This window comes from Equus przewalskii, chromosome 24, assembly GCF_037783145.1.
Source record: "Equus przewalskii isolate Varuska chromosome 24, EquPr2, whole genome shotgun sequence".
Classification (NCBI taxonomy): Eukaryota; Metazoa; Chordata; class Mammalia; order Perissodactyla; family Equidae; genus Equus; species Equus przewalskii.
Window position 1 is genome coordinate 13,426,697 of NC_091854.1, and position 18,645 is coordinate 13,445,341.

The 18,645-nt window shown below is 35.2% G+C and overlaps 1 protein-coding gene across 1 annotated transcript in view; it reads left to right on the forward strand.

Moving 5' to 3' along the window:
- Positions 1-18,296, forward strand: part of ZNHIT6 (zinc finger HIT-type containing 6) — a 54,983-nt gene extending 36,687 nt beyond the window's left edge. The window contains exons 9-10 of the mRNA XM_008516955.2: positions 13,403-13,527; positions 17,315-18,296. Coding sequence (XP_008515177.1) covers positions 13,403-13,527; positions 17,315-17,355 — 166 coding nt within the window. The 3' untranslated portion in view covers positions 17,356-18,296. The remainder of the gene's footprint in view (positions 1-13,402; positions 13,528-17,314) is intronic.
- Positions 18,297-18,645: the final 349 nt, after the last annotated feature.

An 18,645-nucleotide genomic window follows, 5' to 3' on the forward strand; every position in this document is an offset into this window, starting at 1 on the left:
TATGACAATTGTCTCTTGATACACCTACTCAGCTAGAGCAGTCTTTTTTTTTTTTTTAAAGATTGGCAACTGAGCTAACAGTTGTTGCCAATCTTCTTCCTTTTTTTTTTTCTTTCTACTTTTTCTCCCGAAATCCCCCCAGTATATAGTTGTATATATTTTTTTTAGTTGTGGGTCCTTCTAGTTGTAGTACGTGGGACGCTGCCTCAACATGGCCTGAGGAGTGGTGCCATGTCCGCGCCCAGGATCTGAACCAGAGAAACCCTGGGCTGCTATAGCAGAGCACGTGAACTTAACCACTGGGCCACAGGGCTGGCCCCAGCTAGAGCAATCTTGAATGTTTCCCAGGCTTTAGCTTTGCCCATACACAGCTGTTGTTTTTAGATTTAGGTGATCATAGAATGCATGTCTAATCCTAAGGAATTTGCTGCTGATCTATTTTGGAATTTTCTTTCCAGAATACAGAGTTTGAATTTGTGTCTTTTTATAAAAGCTAATATGACTTCTTAAGTAAATTCATTTATTCATTCAGCAAACAGTACCCACTATGGCCTGGGTACTGTTCTAGACATTAGGGTGATAGCAGTAAGGAAAACAGTTCCTGCCCCTGAAACTCACATTCCCAGTGGAGGGGACTTCATGTAAGGTGCTTATGTTAGCAAGTCCACACTTACTCTCTTGCCACGTCATTTCTTACCAGCTTTCTATTCTCAGAAAGTAAATTAATGATTTAAAGCAGAAAAGCTTATATTGGTAATGTCGGGCACTGTAAGAGGCAGCCATTGTATTGCTGCTCCCTTAAGTTATCACTGAATGAAGAATTTAGAATACACCAGCTTTGATACTGTCCATTCAATTGTAATTTTCCACATCTGTTAAATTTTAGGCTTGTATTTTATTTTTACTTATTAATGGAATCCTTTATTCTCCATAAACAAGTTCAGATAGATTTTCTATTCTTTAATTTTACTTTCCTTCTTTGATGTGTATATAAGATCCTGGTTTTGATCAAAATGTGGTTTAAGCTGTTGTGGGATGATTCTTTCCAAATTTACTTAAAAACCATTAATTAAGCACATTTAATCTTTTAGGCATATAAATAAAAAATGGGGTTTATACAGTCATGCATCACTTAACAATGGGGATAACGTTCTGAGACATGCCTTGTTAGGTGACTTTTTTCGTTGTGCAAACGTCATGGAGTATACTTACACAAACCTAGGTGGTATAGCCTATCACACACCTAGGCTATATGGTACTAATCTTTGGGAGCGCTGTTGTATATGCGGTCCATTGTTGACTGAAATGTTCTTATGCAGTGTATGACCATACAAGAATGAAGAGCGTACAGTAGTGGCGAAAACAGATATGAAGCAAGGGTCACTGACGTTCCTGGTATGGATCTGTTTTATGAGAGATGCAAGTAAAGCCTGGAGGCTTAGGGCATGTTGAGTTTCAAATAGAAGTGGCATCATTTTTTGGAACGTTATTTTCAAAAAGGATGGACTTCCTGTACTAATCCTTTATTATTAGTATTCCTTCAGAGTGAAATTATATCATATTTCAGTGAGAAGTAGTAATATTATCCTTCCAGAATACATAATCTGTGGAGAAGTAGACCTTATTTTACGTTAAGAAGACAAAAAGTCTTTGTAGACCAAAAGTCTCACCATTACAGATGCTAAATTTGTTAAGTCACTGATTCTGAGACCTAACCCACATTATGTTTCTAAATAATCTTTTTGCTTTTATGCAAAAACCTACATCAAAGTAGATTTTCTATGAAGTCAAAAATAACATTATAAATTTGATGCAGACCTTGGAAAGTTACTAAGCTTCTGTTTTCCCGTCTGAAAGTGGGAATCAACACTGAAACGATATTGCATTGTTGTGAAGATTACTTTGAGATGATGCATGGCAGCTACTTAGCACAGTGCCTGGCACATAGCAGCAGATCACTCTCAATAAATGTTTATGATTCATCTATTACAAGTTGTAACATTCAGGTCAACATCTTGCAGAATTGACTCAATGAATATAGGAGTTTTTGTTGTTGTTTTAATCCTAGAAATTACTTTCTTACTAGAAGAGAAAATCTGTTTAAAACAGAAAGTTCACTATGGCTGGCAGTTGACTGTATTGTGCGTTACTTTTTTTAAATAACAACTTCTTTCAGCCAAATGCTTCCTTGTACTTCTGGGCAGTACAGTAAGTTCAGTATTAGCTGTACTCCCAACAGGCCACTCACTACTAGCCACAAGGGGGCAGATACCCAATCATCTTAGTTTACTTTTTTTTTTTACATAAATCGGATATTTGAAGAATACGAAGCTTCAGGAGCTTGTTTATTTAAGATGTTGTCAACTATTATTTCTGTATAAATGACTCCCAAATCGAGATATATTTTCAGCCTTTCTCCCAAGCTCCAAATCCTGGTTTGCAGCTCTCTTCTCTTTCATATCTCATTAAATCTTAAGCTCAACATGTCTAGATCTCATCACACCACATCCATTTCTTCCTGATGTGTGTGTATATCTGTGTGTTTTGTTTTAAATGAGGATTAAATGGGCTGATTATGTTCCTGGCATCTAGTCAACAGTCAACAAATGCTGATACCCATTCCTTGTTATTGGCACTGTCATTCTTCTAGTAAGCAAGACATAAGATCTTAGAGCCATCTTTCACTTCTCCCTTGCCACCTTGCCTTACACGATTGGCCCCCATAATGGGTCTCCTATATGTTCTTTCCTCTCCATTCTTCTGAGTAGACTTGTTTAGAGCCATCTTTCACTTCTCCCTTGCCACCTTGCCTTACATGATTGGCCTCCATAGTGGGTCTCCTATATGTTCTTTCCTCTCCATTCTTCTGAGTAGACTTATTTATCACTGTCTACAGTGGAGCCAATGCCTTCCCCTCAACTGGATGTAATTTCCTTATCCTTTGAGCCTCAAAAAATGTTTTGTACTTCTCATAGGTTTTTACAATCCTGTCTTATATGTTATCCCAATAAAATTTATCCCATATGATGGTGAACTCCCTTTTGAAGACAGTGACTGCCTTAAGCATCTTCGTCTTTATATTTCCTGCAATGCTGAGTCAGTGACTTTCCCATAGTAGGAATTCAGTCTTAATTTTTTAATAAGTAGTGTACTAATTCAGTTAAATGTATGTGTACCTGCTATGTGCTAGGTATTGAAACAACTTTTCTGTAAATGGCCAGAGAGTAAATATTTTTGGCTTTGTGGGTTGCGATTGTCAACTCTGCCCTTGTAGCACATAAGCAACGATAGACAATACATAAATGAATGGGTATGACTATGTTCCAGTAAGACTTTATTATAAAAACAGACAGTGGGTTGGAGTTGGCCTACTGACCATAGTTTGCCAATCCCTGCTCTAAAGGATTTTTTTATTGGTCATTTGTGACTTCATATCATTTAACCAGTTGGAGGCTTCAATTCTCAATATATAAAATGAGAGAGAGATTATAACAAATTCCCTGGTATAATTTAAAATTCCTTCAGAAAAAGTAGCACCTGCTCAGAAGACAGGCTTTTTGATATATGAACTTGACCTAAAGTATCAATGAGTTGATTGATCACGTCTATATTTTTCATTTATTCAGTTAATATTCATTGAGCCCCTTCCATGTCCCAGCACGGTACTAAGCCCTAGGGATACAAATACATCTAAAGACTAGCCCTCAAGGAGCTCACAGTCTAGGGGTGGAAATAGATATGTTTGTAATACATAAGGCATAACAGACGTCTAACGGAAGGCATGGGCATCTTTGCATAGATACGCCAGATTTGTCATTTTTTTCTTTTCTTTTTTTTTTGCTTGAAGAAGATTAGCCCCGAGGCAACATTTGTGCCAGTCTTCCTCTACTTTGTATGTGGGATGCCTCCACAGCATGTCTGATGAGCGGAGTAGGTCCACACCCAGGATCCAAACCCACAAACCCAGCTGCAGAAACTGAGCCTGCAGAACCCTGACCACTCTGCCATGGGCAGCAGGCCCTGCAGATTTGTCGTTTTTTGATGGAAGCTCATACCAATTGCCTTCACTCTACTTCCAAAGATTGGCATATAAAGCCAAGAATTTAGACTTTAAACCCAAGCCAAATTAAACCATTTTCTAGGCTTTGATTTAATGAACATCACAGAAGATTATTACTCTTCTTGGGGGTACTACCCTATTGTACTTGTACAGATTCTATTAGTTGTTTCCTGCTGTGCTGGTTGTAGTTAATAATTTTGGAACTTTTTTTTGAAAAGCAACCAACAAAAGTATGAACTATTTCTCTTGGATGATTTTATTTCCATGCTGAGAGGATGTTTTTTAAATAAAAAACTAAGGTTACTTTACTTTCTTTGGACCTGTAACATGAAATATTTAAAAATCATTTACAGTAAAGTTAGGAGGTGAGATACTTTTTCCTATGCCCTTTTGAAAAATGGATTTTGCTTATGTAAAGGCCTCAAGTGAGATCCACTTGACCTCTTTTTGGCTTTCACTAATACCCACCACCAACAAGCAAAGACCCTCTTCTACCTTACAGCAGAGCTGACCTCCCACTTCATGTTACTTGCTCAGATTCTGACTTCCTAGACACTCAGCTCTGCTTGCAAGATACCACCTCTCAGCCCTAGCTGATTCTAAGAGCCTGGTCTCTTGCCTGCCTCATCTCATAGTCCTGCCAAATCCCTCCTGGCTTTTCACATAGCCCATACCCCTACTGGCCAATTATTCTCCCTTACCATAAACATCTCCCTGACTGATTATTTAACCTGTATTTCTTCTTTTCTCAGAGTGCTTCTCAGACTTCAGTGCCTATCATAATCATCTAGGATAGTTGTTGAAAATGTAGATTTGCAGCTCACCCTCAGAAGTTCTGGTTTAGTCACTCTTACATAGGACCCAGAAACCTGTGTTTTTTACAATCTCTGCCTCCTAGGAGACCCTGATGTAAGTTATGCCTGGGATCTCACTTTGAGAAACACTGGCCAGGATGGTAAACTCCTGGAGGACATTTTTGGATCTCATACAGTATCTAACATGTTTTCTGTATAATAAGTACTTTATAGATGTTTATTCAGTTGAATTGTTGAAGTTGTATAAAAAAATATGTCATTTGATATTAGGATGAATTTTTTTTGTTTGTTTATGAGGAAGATTCGCCCTGAACCAACATCCGTTGCCAGTCTTCCTCTTTTTTTTTTTTTTTGCTTGAGGAACATTAGCCCTGAGTTAACGTCTGTGCCAGTCTTCCTCTGCTTTTTATGTGGGTTGCCTCCACAGCATGGCTGATGAGTGGAGTAGGTCTGCACCTGGGATCTGAACCCACAAACTGGGTTGCCAAAGTGGAGTGCGTGGAACCTTAATCACTCAACCATGGGGCTGGCCCCTGGGATGAATTTTTTTAATCAAATTTTTACGTCCTTAAAGATAGTAGTCTGTACCCTTGCCTAATTGAATTAGAAATGGAAAATTAAATGGTCTTGCTTCAGGCTTACAGAGAATGATTGAAAAATATACTTTGAAGATATTCTAAACAGGAGATTTATAATATGTATGTTAAAAGTTAGGATTTTTAAAAATGTCCTACTATTGGAAAGCTGAAGATCTTGAAAGTTAAGATTATTTTGATAATAATGGTACACAGTTAAATATCTGTCAGAGAACATTAAAGGAATTCCAGAGTTTCTAAGAACGGCATTAACTACTTTCAGATGCCTTGTCTTATGTGAATAGCCAGAGACCATTTTTGCCTTTTAGTTAGATCACTTGGAAATAACTGTGATGAAGGAAGGGTTAGTGAGTAACAGCAGTGTGCTCTCTAGATGAGCTTACTTAAACTTTCTCTTGTTTTCCTTTTGGAATTTGATTCTGTTAATGAGTACTACAGAGATAAATGGGGAAAAATCACTTAAGTTAAGAATCAGTAATAAACTTGCATGTGGTAGAAGATGCCATCCTCAGTGCTTGCCTATCACATTGAGTTGCATTCCCAATAAAATTTTACTTTAAATGTTTGTAGTATGTTTTTGTTTTGGTCAATTTTATACTAATAATATTAAAATTATTCAATCCAGAAAAATTTTAACATTTAAAGCCCTAAGGTCATAGTAATAAAATTAAATTTTTAGCTTATGTACACATTTTTGTTACAGAGAATTATGAAGGTAATCAGTAAAAGATTTTCAAGCGTAAATGTATTATTTAAGATAAAATTCTTTGGAGAATTAGAATGGAAATACAAATTCCAGGAGAAAAGGAAATCATATAAGATTTCTAACTGTTAAGGAAGAGCTTGTTCATAGGTTTTTTGAAGGGATGATATTGGTATCAAATTGCCATGGTATTTAGATTCTAGTGGATTTACTTAGAGTGATGTAACAGTTTCATTTAAAATCATCAGTATTTCACTACACCATAAATTACGTTCTTTGCATCTATTTAAACTTGTGATCAAAGATTTTAAATGATATTTTAGATGTCTATTTAAAAATGTACAAAGATATCATTGCTTTCTAAAATTATTTTAGGTTATATATAAGCAAAAAGTGTGAGGACCCTGAATAAGTTTTCCCAAACACAAAAAAATGTTTGCTGCAAGAGTGAGTTAAAATCAAAGTTAAATCTAGAGGCCAATAGATGTCTTTCTGGAACATGAGTATTAGTGACAACCTCTTACTGAGTGCCTCCTACTGTTTTTAGGTACTGTGTTAAGCATTTTATATACATTATAATTATGTTATATGTTTTAAATATATTATAATTACATAGAGAGCACTGCCTTCGGCTTTATAACCACTAAATATTGGAACCAAGATCCCAAACCTAGGCCTGCCTCAAAATCCTTGGTGTGTTCTTTGTGAAATAGCACATACTTCTCTGTGCCATAAACTACCATAATGCATGTTTTTAGATTATGTGAAACTCAACCCCGATTCTTTGTTATATCTTTTTAGGATTGTTGATTGTTTTTCAAAGTTAAATCATGATCAGGATGAGTACGTGCTCAAAATGGTATTAACCTTTGGCCACATTTTGGATCTAGACTCTAGAACAAAGGAAGCAAGGAATCATTTGAGGACTAGACATGTTAGAATCAACCTGAGGAATGTCCACACACATAAAGGAAATATGTAGAGCAGAGTACTAAATATTTTTATCATCTTGGAGATGATACATCTGCTGATGGAATGGGTTTCATATGTGATGTTCTGCTTGAAGTAGTTTTATAAGAATTGTAAACTTAGCTCAGGGCAGCTAAAGCTCAGCTAGTGAAGTGTTTACAGGACAGATGCAAACACAACTATTGAAATTTCAGTAGCTGTGAACTTGAGAATTTTAATTTGAGAGGCTGTACTGAAGAGTAGATCCAAAGTGATATGATAGTCAAATTCCTAGCAGATTATAAGCCTACAATTTCCATAGTAATCATCTCATTTCAAATATATACTGTTTTGATTATTGGTTAAGAGAATTATGTGAAATAAAAAATGAGAGTTTTTTCTAAAACCTTGGGAAATATATTTTAACTTTCAACTTGATGTTAATCGACTAAATTTATCCATTCTGGTTATGTTATATAATAATTTGTAACCAACTTTATATACTCTTCAGAGGGAATAATGACTGGATTAATTGAAATTTCCAGGTGATTCAGATATTTCATTTACTTTATATAGTATATTACTACATAATAGACACTAAATAAATATTTGAGGAATTAATTAATGAATAAGTTCCAGGCACTCTGCTTACAACGTTTTCATGTGCATTAATTCTAATGAGGTACATAAGTAACACTACAATATAGAAATCTTAGGCTCTAAGAAAGTGACTTACCCAAAGAAACCAAGTTACAGTTACAAAGCCAGGATTTGGACTTAGGTCTGTTTGTCTACAAAGTTCGTTCTTTGTCTCCTAACTAGTCTTGTCAGAGATCATGAACTTAATTCCTGACAAGTATGTCATTTCCCTACTAGAGGTGCTAAATTACCTTTGGAGTCTAAAATCTTATTACTGATACTGGTTTGGCAAGCTTCACTTTAGAAACATTTTCACCTTTATATTTAAACTTTACAAGCTAACCGATGAATAGATATCCTTTCCATCATTACACCGATGAGGAAAACTGAGTACCCTTGTCCTCACAGCTCAAAAAGACCAGTAATAAGATTGGAACCCAAGCCTCTAGGTTTAAAAGTAGTTGAACTTACCAGTGAGGCTAAGAAAAGACTGAACAAATGGCATCTAGAACAAGTAAAAGCCTTGGAAAGCCCACATTAAAGCATGTTTATAATGTATAATTGATCATTTTATTTCACCACGTCCCATAGCTTTCATATCATGGTTAGACTGGGATTATTTTTCTACCAGTGCAGTTCTGAACTGAGTTTTCTGAATGGAGGCTATGTCTGCACTATGTAACACATGGTTGGTGCCCCATGTCAAGCATGAGTAGTCCTCATTTACGTGGGTACATAGAAGTCCCACGACCAAGTGCAGCAAACCGCTAACTCAATTACTGTATTTTTTCTGAATATGAAAACTAAGAGAGATTAAGAAAAAATTTACTTTGACAAGATCTGTTTCTACTGTGACTTGGACAGTATGAGTTCCAACAATTGTCACACAGGAGTATTATTTGGAAAAATTTTAAATAAAATCTTTTTCTTTTAAACAGAAGAGTTAAAACTCTCTGACCCTGTACTTAGTTTGGTTTTTTGTGTTTTAGTTTGAGTTCACGTATCTTTTTTCCCTCTAATTCTGGGTCTTCATTAACAATCTGGTTTCTTTCTTCCTTCTCATTTGGATTTTGAAAGCCAATTTGTTCATTTAATTCATTCTCTTTCTACTCTTAAAATAAGTTTAGTTCTTTTAAGTTTGTGTTATTTTAAAGGAATTTGATGAGCGTGAATATAAAGTATTTAGTTTATAATTGATACAGGAATCTTATTGAATTCACTTATGCCAGGATGAGCCATACTTTAAAAATGTTTAGCTAACAGGTAACAATAAATTGATTTATATTAAGGTTAATGATTTTAAACAGCCAAAGATTCACCTTTGTACATTTGGAATCACTTAGTTGCACTTTTAACTGAGAAACCTAGATTGAGAAATAAATACAACTATTAAGAATAGAGGATAAGCGCTACTTTTGACAGGTAAATATCAAAACTTATAGAATTTTAGAGTTGGAGGGATATTGGTGATCATACATTCATACAGTGACCTTGTTTTATAGTGGAAAAATTCTGTGGCCTAGGGACTACTATTAGATTGTTAAATTTGGAGAATATTCAAATTTAGTGTCAGTATTTTTTAGGAGGTGGAATGGGAGATTATCCTAAGGAGTATCAGTAATCAGATGGGAAATAAAGTGGTTTGTGATTTTTTTTTTAATTCTCTGTCTCCTTTTGAATTATGAGAGCAAATTAGGATTTCTGTAAAATTCTAATTTGCTAATAATAAAGTGCAGAGAAAGAAGTTCAAGAACTTGGCCTGTTTCTTTGAAAGTTAGTATTGGAGCCAAGATTAAAAGCATACCCTTGACTATCAAGACAACTTTATTTATATAGTGTCAGTCAGCATAGCACCTGTTTAGCCTGCTGAGCCATGCTGCCCTTATAATGCCCCATGAGGCTGCCTGGAGCAGGGTCAACTAGCCAGCCTGTGAGGGTCAGCAAGTGAAATAACAAGAGGAAATGTCTGAGAGGGTCCCTGAGGGTAAAAGACAAATGTTAGTATCTAAATTCTTCCAAACCTATGTAGTTTGTCTTATGGTAACAGAGTTATTCTACTAATGGGAATACCAGAGTTTGTGAAAATTTCAGAAAGATAAAGCTCTCCTTTAGGATTCACTGACTTAAGGGCTTGCAGAGGAGCTAAAGCCTAGACATTTGAGGCAGTGCCGAGCTGGACTCTACAGCTTGCCTCAAGATAACAGAAACAGAAACGTTCAAACTACTTTTAGCCTCATAGAAGTAAATGTGATATAAAATAATGGTTTGAAGGTTATGCTGAAAGTTGTAAGGCTACATTTAAAATGCAAAATGCATAAAAAGGCAGATATGTGTTTCAGTGCTTATGTAATCAGTGCCCTTCTTTGTTACTAAAGAAGTTCAATGACTTTGTGCTGAACTAAAGTTTCCGTGAGGATGTGTTATTTTAGGTAAATGCAAATGTAAAACTCTGTCCATGGCTTAAGGAAATGAGCTAACAGTTTCTATGTTTTGTCATTTAGTCCTCACCATAACTCTCTGAAATGATACTGTCGTTATCTCCATTTAAGCCTGGAAACTAGGGATTAGAGACGTTGAGTAACTTGTCCAGAATCACAGATCCGTGAGTGATGGAGCTAGTACTTTTAACTCAGAGGGTTAGACTCCAAACCCAAGCAACCACTGAAAGTTACTGCTTCAATTAACTGAATGCCAAGTCCGCACAGTGTTACCCCGTGTGTGTTTGATAGCCTTTCTTTATAAACGGTTTACATAATTTACTTTCTAATCACTGACAGATATTAATGATAGACTAATAGTAACCATCAGTTAGAAAAATCAAAGAAATACAGAATTTCAGCTAAAAGATTATCTAGTGAAGTCCGACCTCTTAATTAACAGACTAGAAAGTTTAGGCCTAGAAGCTTACTGGCACTAATAGCAATAAGGCCATGATTAGAAGTTTGCAACATTTTAGAGTAAGCTCTCAATAAAATTCAGTGATTCTAATCAAAACTACATAACATACCAGATTTTCACTGCATTTGAATAAAGTATTTTTTAAATAATTCATTATAAATGCTTATAAATCTTTGCATCCTGAGTCCTTTGTGCAGTGCCTGCTTGGCACATAAAATAGGAACCAAAGTTTTTTTAATTAAACAAGTGTCATCATTATAGTTTTAAGATTGAAATAATGTATAACTTATTACATGATAATTTTTACATGTCTCTAAATATACATGCCTCTTCTAGGAACATATTTTGAAGTGTATCAGCAATAATATTAGGCTCTGGTTACCATATGGCTTTTGAAGAATTTTTTTTAATTGTTTCAGCTTTGGAAATCTAGAGAAGCCTGACGAAGATTTAATATTATAAAAAGAAATAAAATGCCTAAAACGTTAAGTATACACTGAAAATTATTTAACAAAAACTGAAATAAGTAGAAAACATTCCCTTATTTGGGAAATGGCTCCTAATAGAAGCCTATGATTCAATTAAAATGCACCAAAAATAAGTTACGGCAAATGTTTCTAGGATGCTACTTGAAAAGTTCCTATTTGAGAATTCATTTTGTTTTCTCCTAAGAAAAATTTAGTTAGATCCCATTTTATTTTATTTTATTTATTTTTATTTTATTTGTTTTATTTTATTTTATTATGCTTTTTGGTGAGGAAGATTGGCCCTGAGCTAACATCTGTTGCCAATCTTCCTCTTTTTTCCCCCTCCCCTAACCCCCAGTACATAGTTGTACATCCTAGTTGTAGGTCATTCTAGTTCTACGTTGGATGCCACCACAGCATGGCTTGATGAGCAGTATGTAGGTCTGCGCCCAGGATCTGAACCGGTGACTCCTGGGCCACAGAAACAGAGTGTGCAAACGTAACCACTTGGCCACAGAGCCGGCCCCATGTATCCCATTTTATATTTTACTTTATAAGTTATTCTTGTAGTTTAATATCTAATTCAATTTCATTTTTCTGTTTTATATAATTACTGCTAACTTTTTAAAAAATACTACTCATTTCAAAGGGAAATAATGTTTAAAAGATGTGACGCATTTAATCCTTGGATGCTGGAACCACTTTTAAAGTATTGTAAGCACATCTGTATTATATTACACAAGGAAAAGAATTATGCCTTCTATAGCCTCTGGGCACTAGCATGGCTGGTTTAGGAAAACTGAGTATTTTGCATTTCAAGTTTCTTTTCAACATAAAAATAGATTCTAAAGATGAAAAATTTAATTCTAGGGGTAGGACAAACATAAGTAAAGTTTTGGTTTTACATTTGTTCTCTCACTTGTCACCTACTTCTTAAAAATAAATCAGTTTTTATAGCAGGCTTGGCTTTGCATTTTGTTAAGCACTTCTGTTTTCCCTCATTTGAAAACTGTTGCACAGGACAAACTTAGAACATAGAGAAATCACTACACCAGGAGTTCTTAATAGGCGTACTACATGTCTCAGTCAGCTGCAAGTTATGGTGCAAATAATTTGTTAGTAACTAAGAAATACCAAGGGTTGTGAATGATTTACTCTCAAAACAAAATTACAGCAGATTCAAATGTATCACGATGATAACCTCAGTCTTGATCATTTATATTCCAGTGTGCTTTCTTGAGTGGGAAGGAAAAGGATGGAGTTACAGCTGTTAGGCTGGGAATCTCTTGGGATGTCTGTTTTGCATGTGAACATCATCTGTCATTGGTGGAGATGGAGAAAAAAAGTTGAACTTCTGCAGTACACTGGTGAACATGTTCTCGACTTTTTCCTCTTTGACATGATGTGATATTCACATGCCAACACATTCCCATATGCAACTCCTAGTGAGCTAGCTCAAATTCCACCTCTTTGTCTCCTACCCAAGAAAGCAAGCAAGGGAGAATGTTAGAGGAATGTATCTTTAGTCAACTCGAATTTTTTTTTTAGTAATGACTTGAGAATTTCATACCTTAAGGAATATTAAGCATCTAATTACCTGTGACACATTTGACAGCTATGTCCTGATACCATGACTGATAAACTCCATATTTCTTAAATTTTGTGCTTTTGCCTCATTCAGAAATCCAAACCTGGTTTTTTAAAATTTCAAAATAAAGGAAGGCCAAATTTAATTGTATGGCAATATACATTCTGGAAACTATTTATAATTAGAATTAACTTTTTATAAAAGTATTTTGTAGCCAATTATTTAACCACCATTTGTTACTAGAAATTATTTATCATGGAATGGTTGTTTGTTTTTCTTTTAAGGCTGAAACTAAATATATTTGAGGAATTTGAATTTTTAACTGGTCATTGTTTTATCCAAGAAAAATTCATGACACATTAAACATAGATATTATATAAAAGTTATTCTTTATTCTTCACTTGATGTGAAAACGAATGACTTGTTCTAGAACTTTCCTAATATCAAATTATTTGATATAATATTATTGATGATTGATCTGATACTAGCTTAGAACCTCTATAATAATAGCTCTTTTACCTGGTTTTCTTAGAGGTATTAAACTTAGTATATTATAGGGAAGTAACTACTGAATTAATGTCATCACCATTTAAAATTTTTTAATGCAAGGGACTCTGATACATTTTATTTATCACTAATTTTGAATATTAAGAGTGTTTTTATTTTTGTTTTACTTTTTTATTATAAGCTATTATGAACTGGATCCTTACAAAAGCCTCCTTGACAATTTGAGGAACAAAGTGATCATTGAGTACCCAACATTACATGTGGTATTAAAAGAATCCAGTAAAGACATGAAAATTCTTCACCAAGGTAAGTATATATTTGTTCCTGTAACACTTAGAATAACTGTAGTGAAACTGAAGCAATTACATGACTGTCTTTATTTCTTGATAGGTGTTTTCCCACTGTATTTGCACACTTAACTGAATTTACTCTATAGCTACACTTAATACTTATGAAGAACCAAATGAATTAGCTGCTGCTTCTGTCCTTTTTGAGAGCATGTAAGCTTATAATATCAATTTGAAATGAATGAATCAGTTTGAATGTCTGGCTATAAAAGGACATTCTTTGCCTTATTGGAGTTCTCTGTATTTTTGTCTTTTGTTAAGCTAATAGTCTTTAAGTAACAGTCTGTTCTTGATCAGATAAATTTACTCCCTTGTTAAAACTCTTTCTTTAAAGATTCCTAAAATGAGGGATTACAAAACATTTTTAGTATCCTACCTTATAGAAAAGGATAATGTTGCAAAGACCATTCTGTTTAAAATTTGAACTGCATTTAGAATAAGCTAGTGCCATTGCCGTGACCCTTTATCTCATTTTTTTTAAACCCACTGCTTTTATTTTCTTTAATTTTGTTTCCTTGGCTATATTGCTTGGCGCTTTTGTGATTCGTTAAAAGTGGATACTTTTCCCTCTTTGGTGAGTAATGGAATTTGGAAGGAAGTAATAGAACTGGAAATGGTATATGTAAAAGTTTAGTATATAAAATGACATTCATATTTGCAACTACTGATAAAAGTAAGCTAATTGTTTTTCTAAATGCAGATTCTAAAAGATGAATACAATTCAGAAATTACTTTTAAAAAAGGAGAGAGGTTACTCATCTGAACTCAAAACCATTAGATATCACTTTCAGCAAAGAATTACAGATACAGGCCAAGTTTCATTGGAACAAACTCCAGAGAACCGTAGAATCCGTGGATTGAATTGAACTCTTTTTTTTTTTTTTTTAACTAATATCATTTGAAATATGTGGTTTAGGTTTTATTACACCAGCATTATAGACTCTAACAGGCAGTAACTTTTCTTTCTCTGTACATGTGTATAATAGCTTTTTTTCTTGGCAAAAGTTAAAGGAGAAATGTTTTTTTCAAAGTGGCCAAAATTTTGTCAGTGCCACAATTTGAAACTAGATTTTTAATTAGCAAACAGGAAATTTCTAATAATCAATTATGGACCTCTAAATCTTTAATTCTTGACTTTATATTTTTCACAATTTGAGAATATCCGATTTTATTTTATCAAATTTAGTTAGAAATTTTGGTTTTAAATGAGCAGTTTCACTCTGTGTAAAGCCTTCCTTTTTCCTGAATATAGTTTGTATTGCTCTCTCTCTAAATGTTGGTTTCAGGGAAAGTTGTTTAGCAATGTGGGTTACTAGCCAGGGCAAACATCGTCTGTGTCAATAAACACAGCACACACAGCTCCTCTTTCACCTTGTTTAGGAATGCACATTGAAGTAAGCTTCCTGTACCTAAGCAAAAAGAAAAGGCCGCTTTTGTAGTGTAGTTGGAACCTTATTAAGTAAAGTTGGCTATTTTTTGGTGGTTATATGATGTTTGACTTATTTACAGGAGGCACAAGATACTAGTGCTTTCAGTGTAGAGGGTCATGGAGAGGTGCTGTAGCAAAGAACTGAGGAGCATCTGACAGGGTTTTAAGGACCATGCAGTGTTGTCACGTCATAGATACACACACTCTAAAAATAATGCCAGCTCTTTCTGTCCATGCATTTCTTTGTGTAAGCACTTCGAGGTGTCTGTTTCTTTGTACATTCTCATATTGGATTGAGAATTGGATGTTCTGCGGGGTGGTCCCTTACTGCGGGAGGAGGGTTATATAAGAACAGGGCATTTTCTTTGGAAAGCCTTGAAATTCTTTCCCTCTCCAGAGGCAAAAAAGTTGGATTTTCATCTTGAGTTCATAGCACAAGGTGTCTCTCTTCTCGTTTGGGGAAAATGTGTTTCTGGGCAGAGATTCAGTCATTTCCACACTTGATGGTTGTTACAATGTTTGTTATGATTGTAGATTGCCATAATTTATTTTTTCAAAAGTCTGCCTATATTGATGGGCAGTAGGTACGTTCTGTTTGCTTTTTGCTTTTTAAGGAATGAAAATGGTTGACTGTAAAAGGTTACGCAGTTAAGGTGGCCCACTAGATTGGAGATGTAGAGTGCAGATCACCCATCTTGTATAAGTCCAGTGAGAAGTGCTGAAAATGGTGTCAACTTGCTTCACAGGCCCTTGTTTGCCAAAGTTAGCTGGTAAATTTAAATACCTTGGTAAAAACACTCTGCATTTCAATCTAAGGAATAAAGAATGGAACTCTATGAAAAGAAGAAAACTGGGCAACTTCAGTAAGCAAAGAAAGGGAAAAGTTTTCCCCAAACCGCAATGCCAAATAGTACAAAGCCCTATTAATTTAAAAATATCAGCAAAACATATTTCTCTGTTGTTCTAAGATAACTCAAAATTAGAAAATGCCTCTGCCTTTTGAGAAGGAATCCAACTCAAAATTGATTACTTGAATTAGTGAAAATACCTGGCATAGCAGCTTCTCATACATCAGTCTCTTGTTGGGCCTCTTTCATCCATTCTCCCTCCCTCTCTACTCCCCTCATTCCTCCTCACCCCTCTTTTTCTTCCTTCCTCCTTCAGTGTGTGTGTGAAGTAGGAGGGTGAGGGATGGGGAGGATCTCAGACACAAGAACACACGTGTGAACTTTATAGTGCAATAGGTGCTGTCACAGATTTTGCATAAAGTACAGAGAAAGCCAGAGGAGAAGACAACTAATTTGTGATACCTTGGAGACACTTGAAGGACACTGCTAGAGTTTATAAAATTCCACAGAAATCTGGATGGAACCTCTGTCAATGCCTTACTCATAAAAAGGATTCAGTTTGATTGATGGTACAATCTTAAATCTAGGTACCATCAGCAAGATCCAAGTTTATGGTTCTAGCATCAGCTCTAATTAGCTGTGGGCCCTTGAGCATTCACTCTGCCTCTCTGAGTTTTATTTTCCTTATCTACACAATAGAGATAAATGGCTATAAGCCTCAAGCAATAATAATCTGTAAAACCTTAGTTTTCATGGTGTTTTTGTATATTATTACTTTTAGTGTCACTGTACAAGGAAGTAAATAGATTAGTTACTTTTTCTGTTTTAATGATTAAAAAAAAAAACTAAACGATAGAGTGACCTGCATTTATATTGATTCAGCAAACATACTACGCTGCGGGGGATAGACATAGAGAGGAAAGGTCTAGTCTCTATCCTCAAGTTTAGTGAGTGAATCATAGTCTTGCTTTAGTCAAGACAGCTCCTTTAAAGGAGCTCCATTTCTGCTCTGAGTCTTCTTTCCTCTGAAAGGAAGGAGATGGCGATTAGCTGGTCTTCTGTCAGCCCACATTCACTCAACATATACTGACCCTCAATTTTAAATTTAAAAAAAATCGTGGAAAAATTTATTCCAACCACACTTGGCCAGCCTATGTGATAATAGTGATCTATTCAATGGTATGAGAATGGGATCATAACCACACTGTGAAGTGACCATTCCCAAGTCTTCCACAGAGTCAGGAAGGATGTTACCTCACAAAATATAATTGCCACTTTCAGACATCATTTCTCTATTTATTGTGGCCAGAATTGTATATCCCAGCTGCCTGGGACATGACATGGTTTGTCTCTCCCCATGAGCAGTGCTGTTGGTATGCATCAGAAGGGAGGAGAGAGGAGGGAAAAACAGAACAGGCTAAACAGAAACAGTGTAAACACTTGACTGTATGTTTGCTTATGTTTTTCAGTGAAAAGTGAATCTACCAAGAACACTGGCAGTGAAAATTGAGCACTTCTGGAGGAAGAAGGTGAAAATTCGCAGACAAATGCTGAGAACTGTACATTGACTAGATGTTGGGTGATTGGGGTATTGTCAGTGGGTGGTTGGCATTTTTTGTTTCTCTGAAAAGTAATTAAACAATCTAAAATTTTTTTGAGAAAGGTGTTGAATTGACTTGTAAGGCCCTTATTCCTATTAACAGCCCCTTTTTTGCAGCTGATCGGCATAGTGCTTATTTTAATTAGGCCCTGGCTTTTAATGTGCTTTAATTCTATAGGCTGAAAACTTAGTTTGATGTAAGACCAAACCCAGGGATCACCTGTGTTAGCCACCAAGTTGGCATTCTCTTTAAACATAAAGGCCATGCGATACACCATCTAGCCACAGGAGAACTGATCCATCAGTTGCCCATTCTTGCCTTTGGGATTATATGTAACCTATCCTCTTGGGATGACTGAATGGGTCTTTTGTACTTGGGTAGCATCCAGTACGGTATCGTGTAAAGGCTGAATAAATACTGTTAACTATTATTTCTTATATTCAGTTCAGAAGATCAGCACCTCCACATTACTGTTTGAACCATCAGTGCTCATGAATTTGGCTCTACTTATTCACACAGTGAGCTGGGTCTTGTAATGAAGTCTGTGCCTTTCATCCCAGTCCCACTCCACTCTTGTCGTTACCACACAGGGATGTTGTGATGAGCAGTTTTATGCTGTGTTTTGAAACATCTAGCAGTAGCTTAAAAAAAAAACACTTGGAACTCTGCAAAGTGTTATTGGAATGTATATGTGTATTTATGTATTTACATGGCTTAATTTATACCTTATGGCAGCTCTGTATACATTATGATCTCACATATTGAAATTAAAAGTTTCCTAGCTTTAATGGAATTTATACAGTTGTGAAATTGCAATAACTATAAAAGAATAAAAGATTATTACATCTGTGTTGCATGTGTGTACTTAATGGTTAAGAAAACAATGATAAAATTAGACATTAGTGAAATTCATTTTTAGTTTACAAAATAAGTTTTAGACCAAAAGGAAACCAGAGGCATTAATTAAAGAGACTTGGAAAGATTAGAAATATGAAAGAATAATGAGAAGATGAGCATCGGAGAAACTTGTAGCAAACGAATATATATAACTTGGTATAGAAATTGGAGAAAAGAATCCAAAGACGATAATGCCGCAAAGACCCTTAGTGTAAAAGTAATAGTGGAAATATGACTCATAGAAAATAAGGCCCTGCAATTTGAGAAATACATATACTTCCTAAAGCAACTTCAGTAATCTC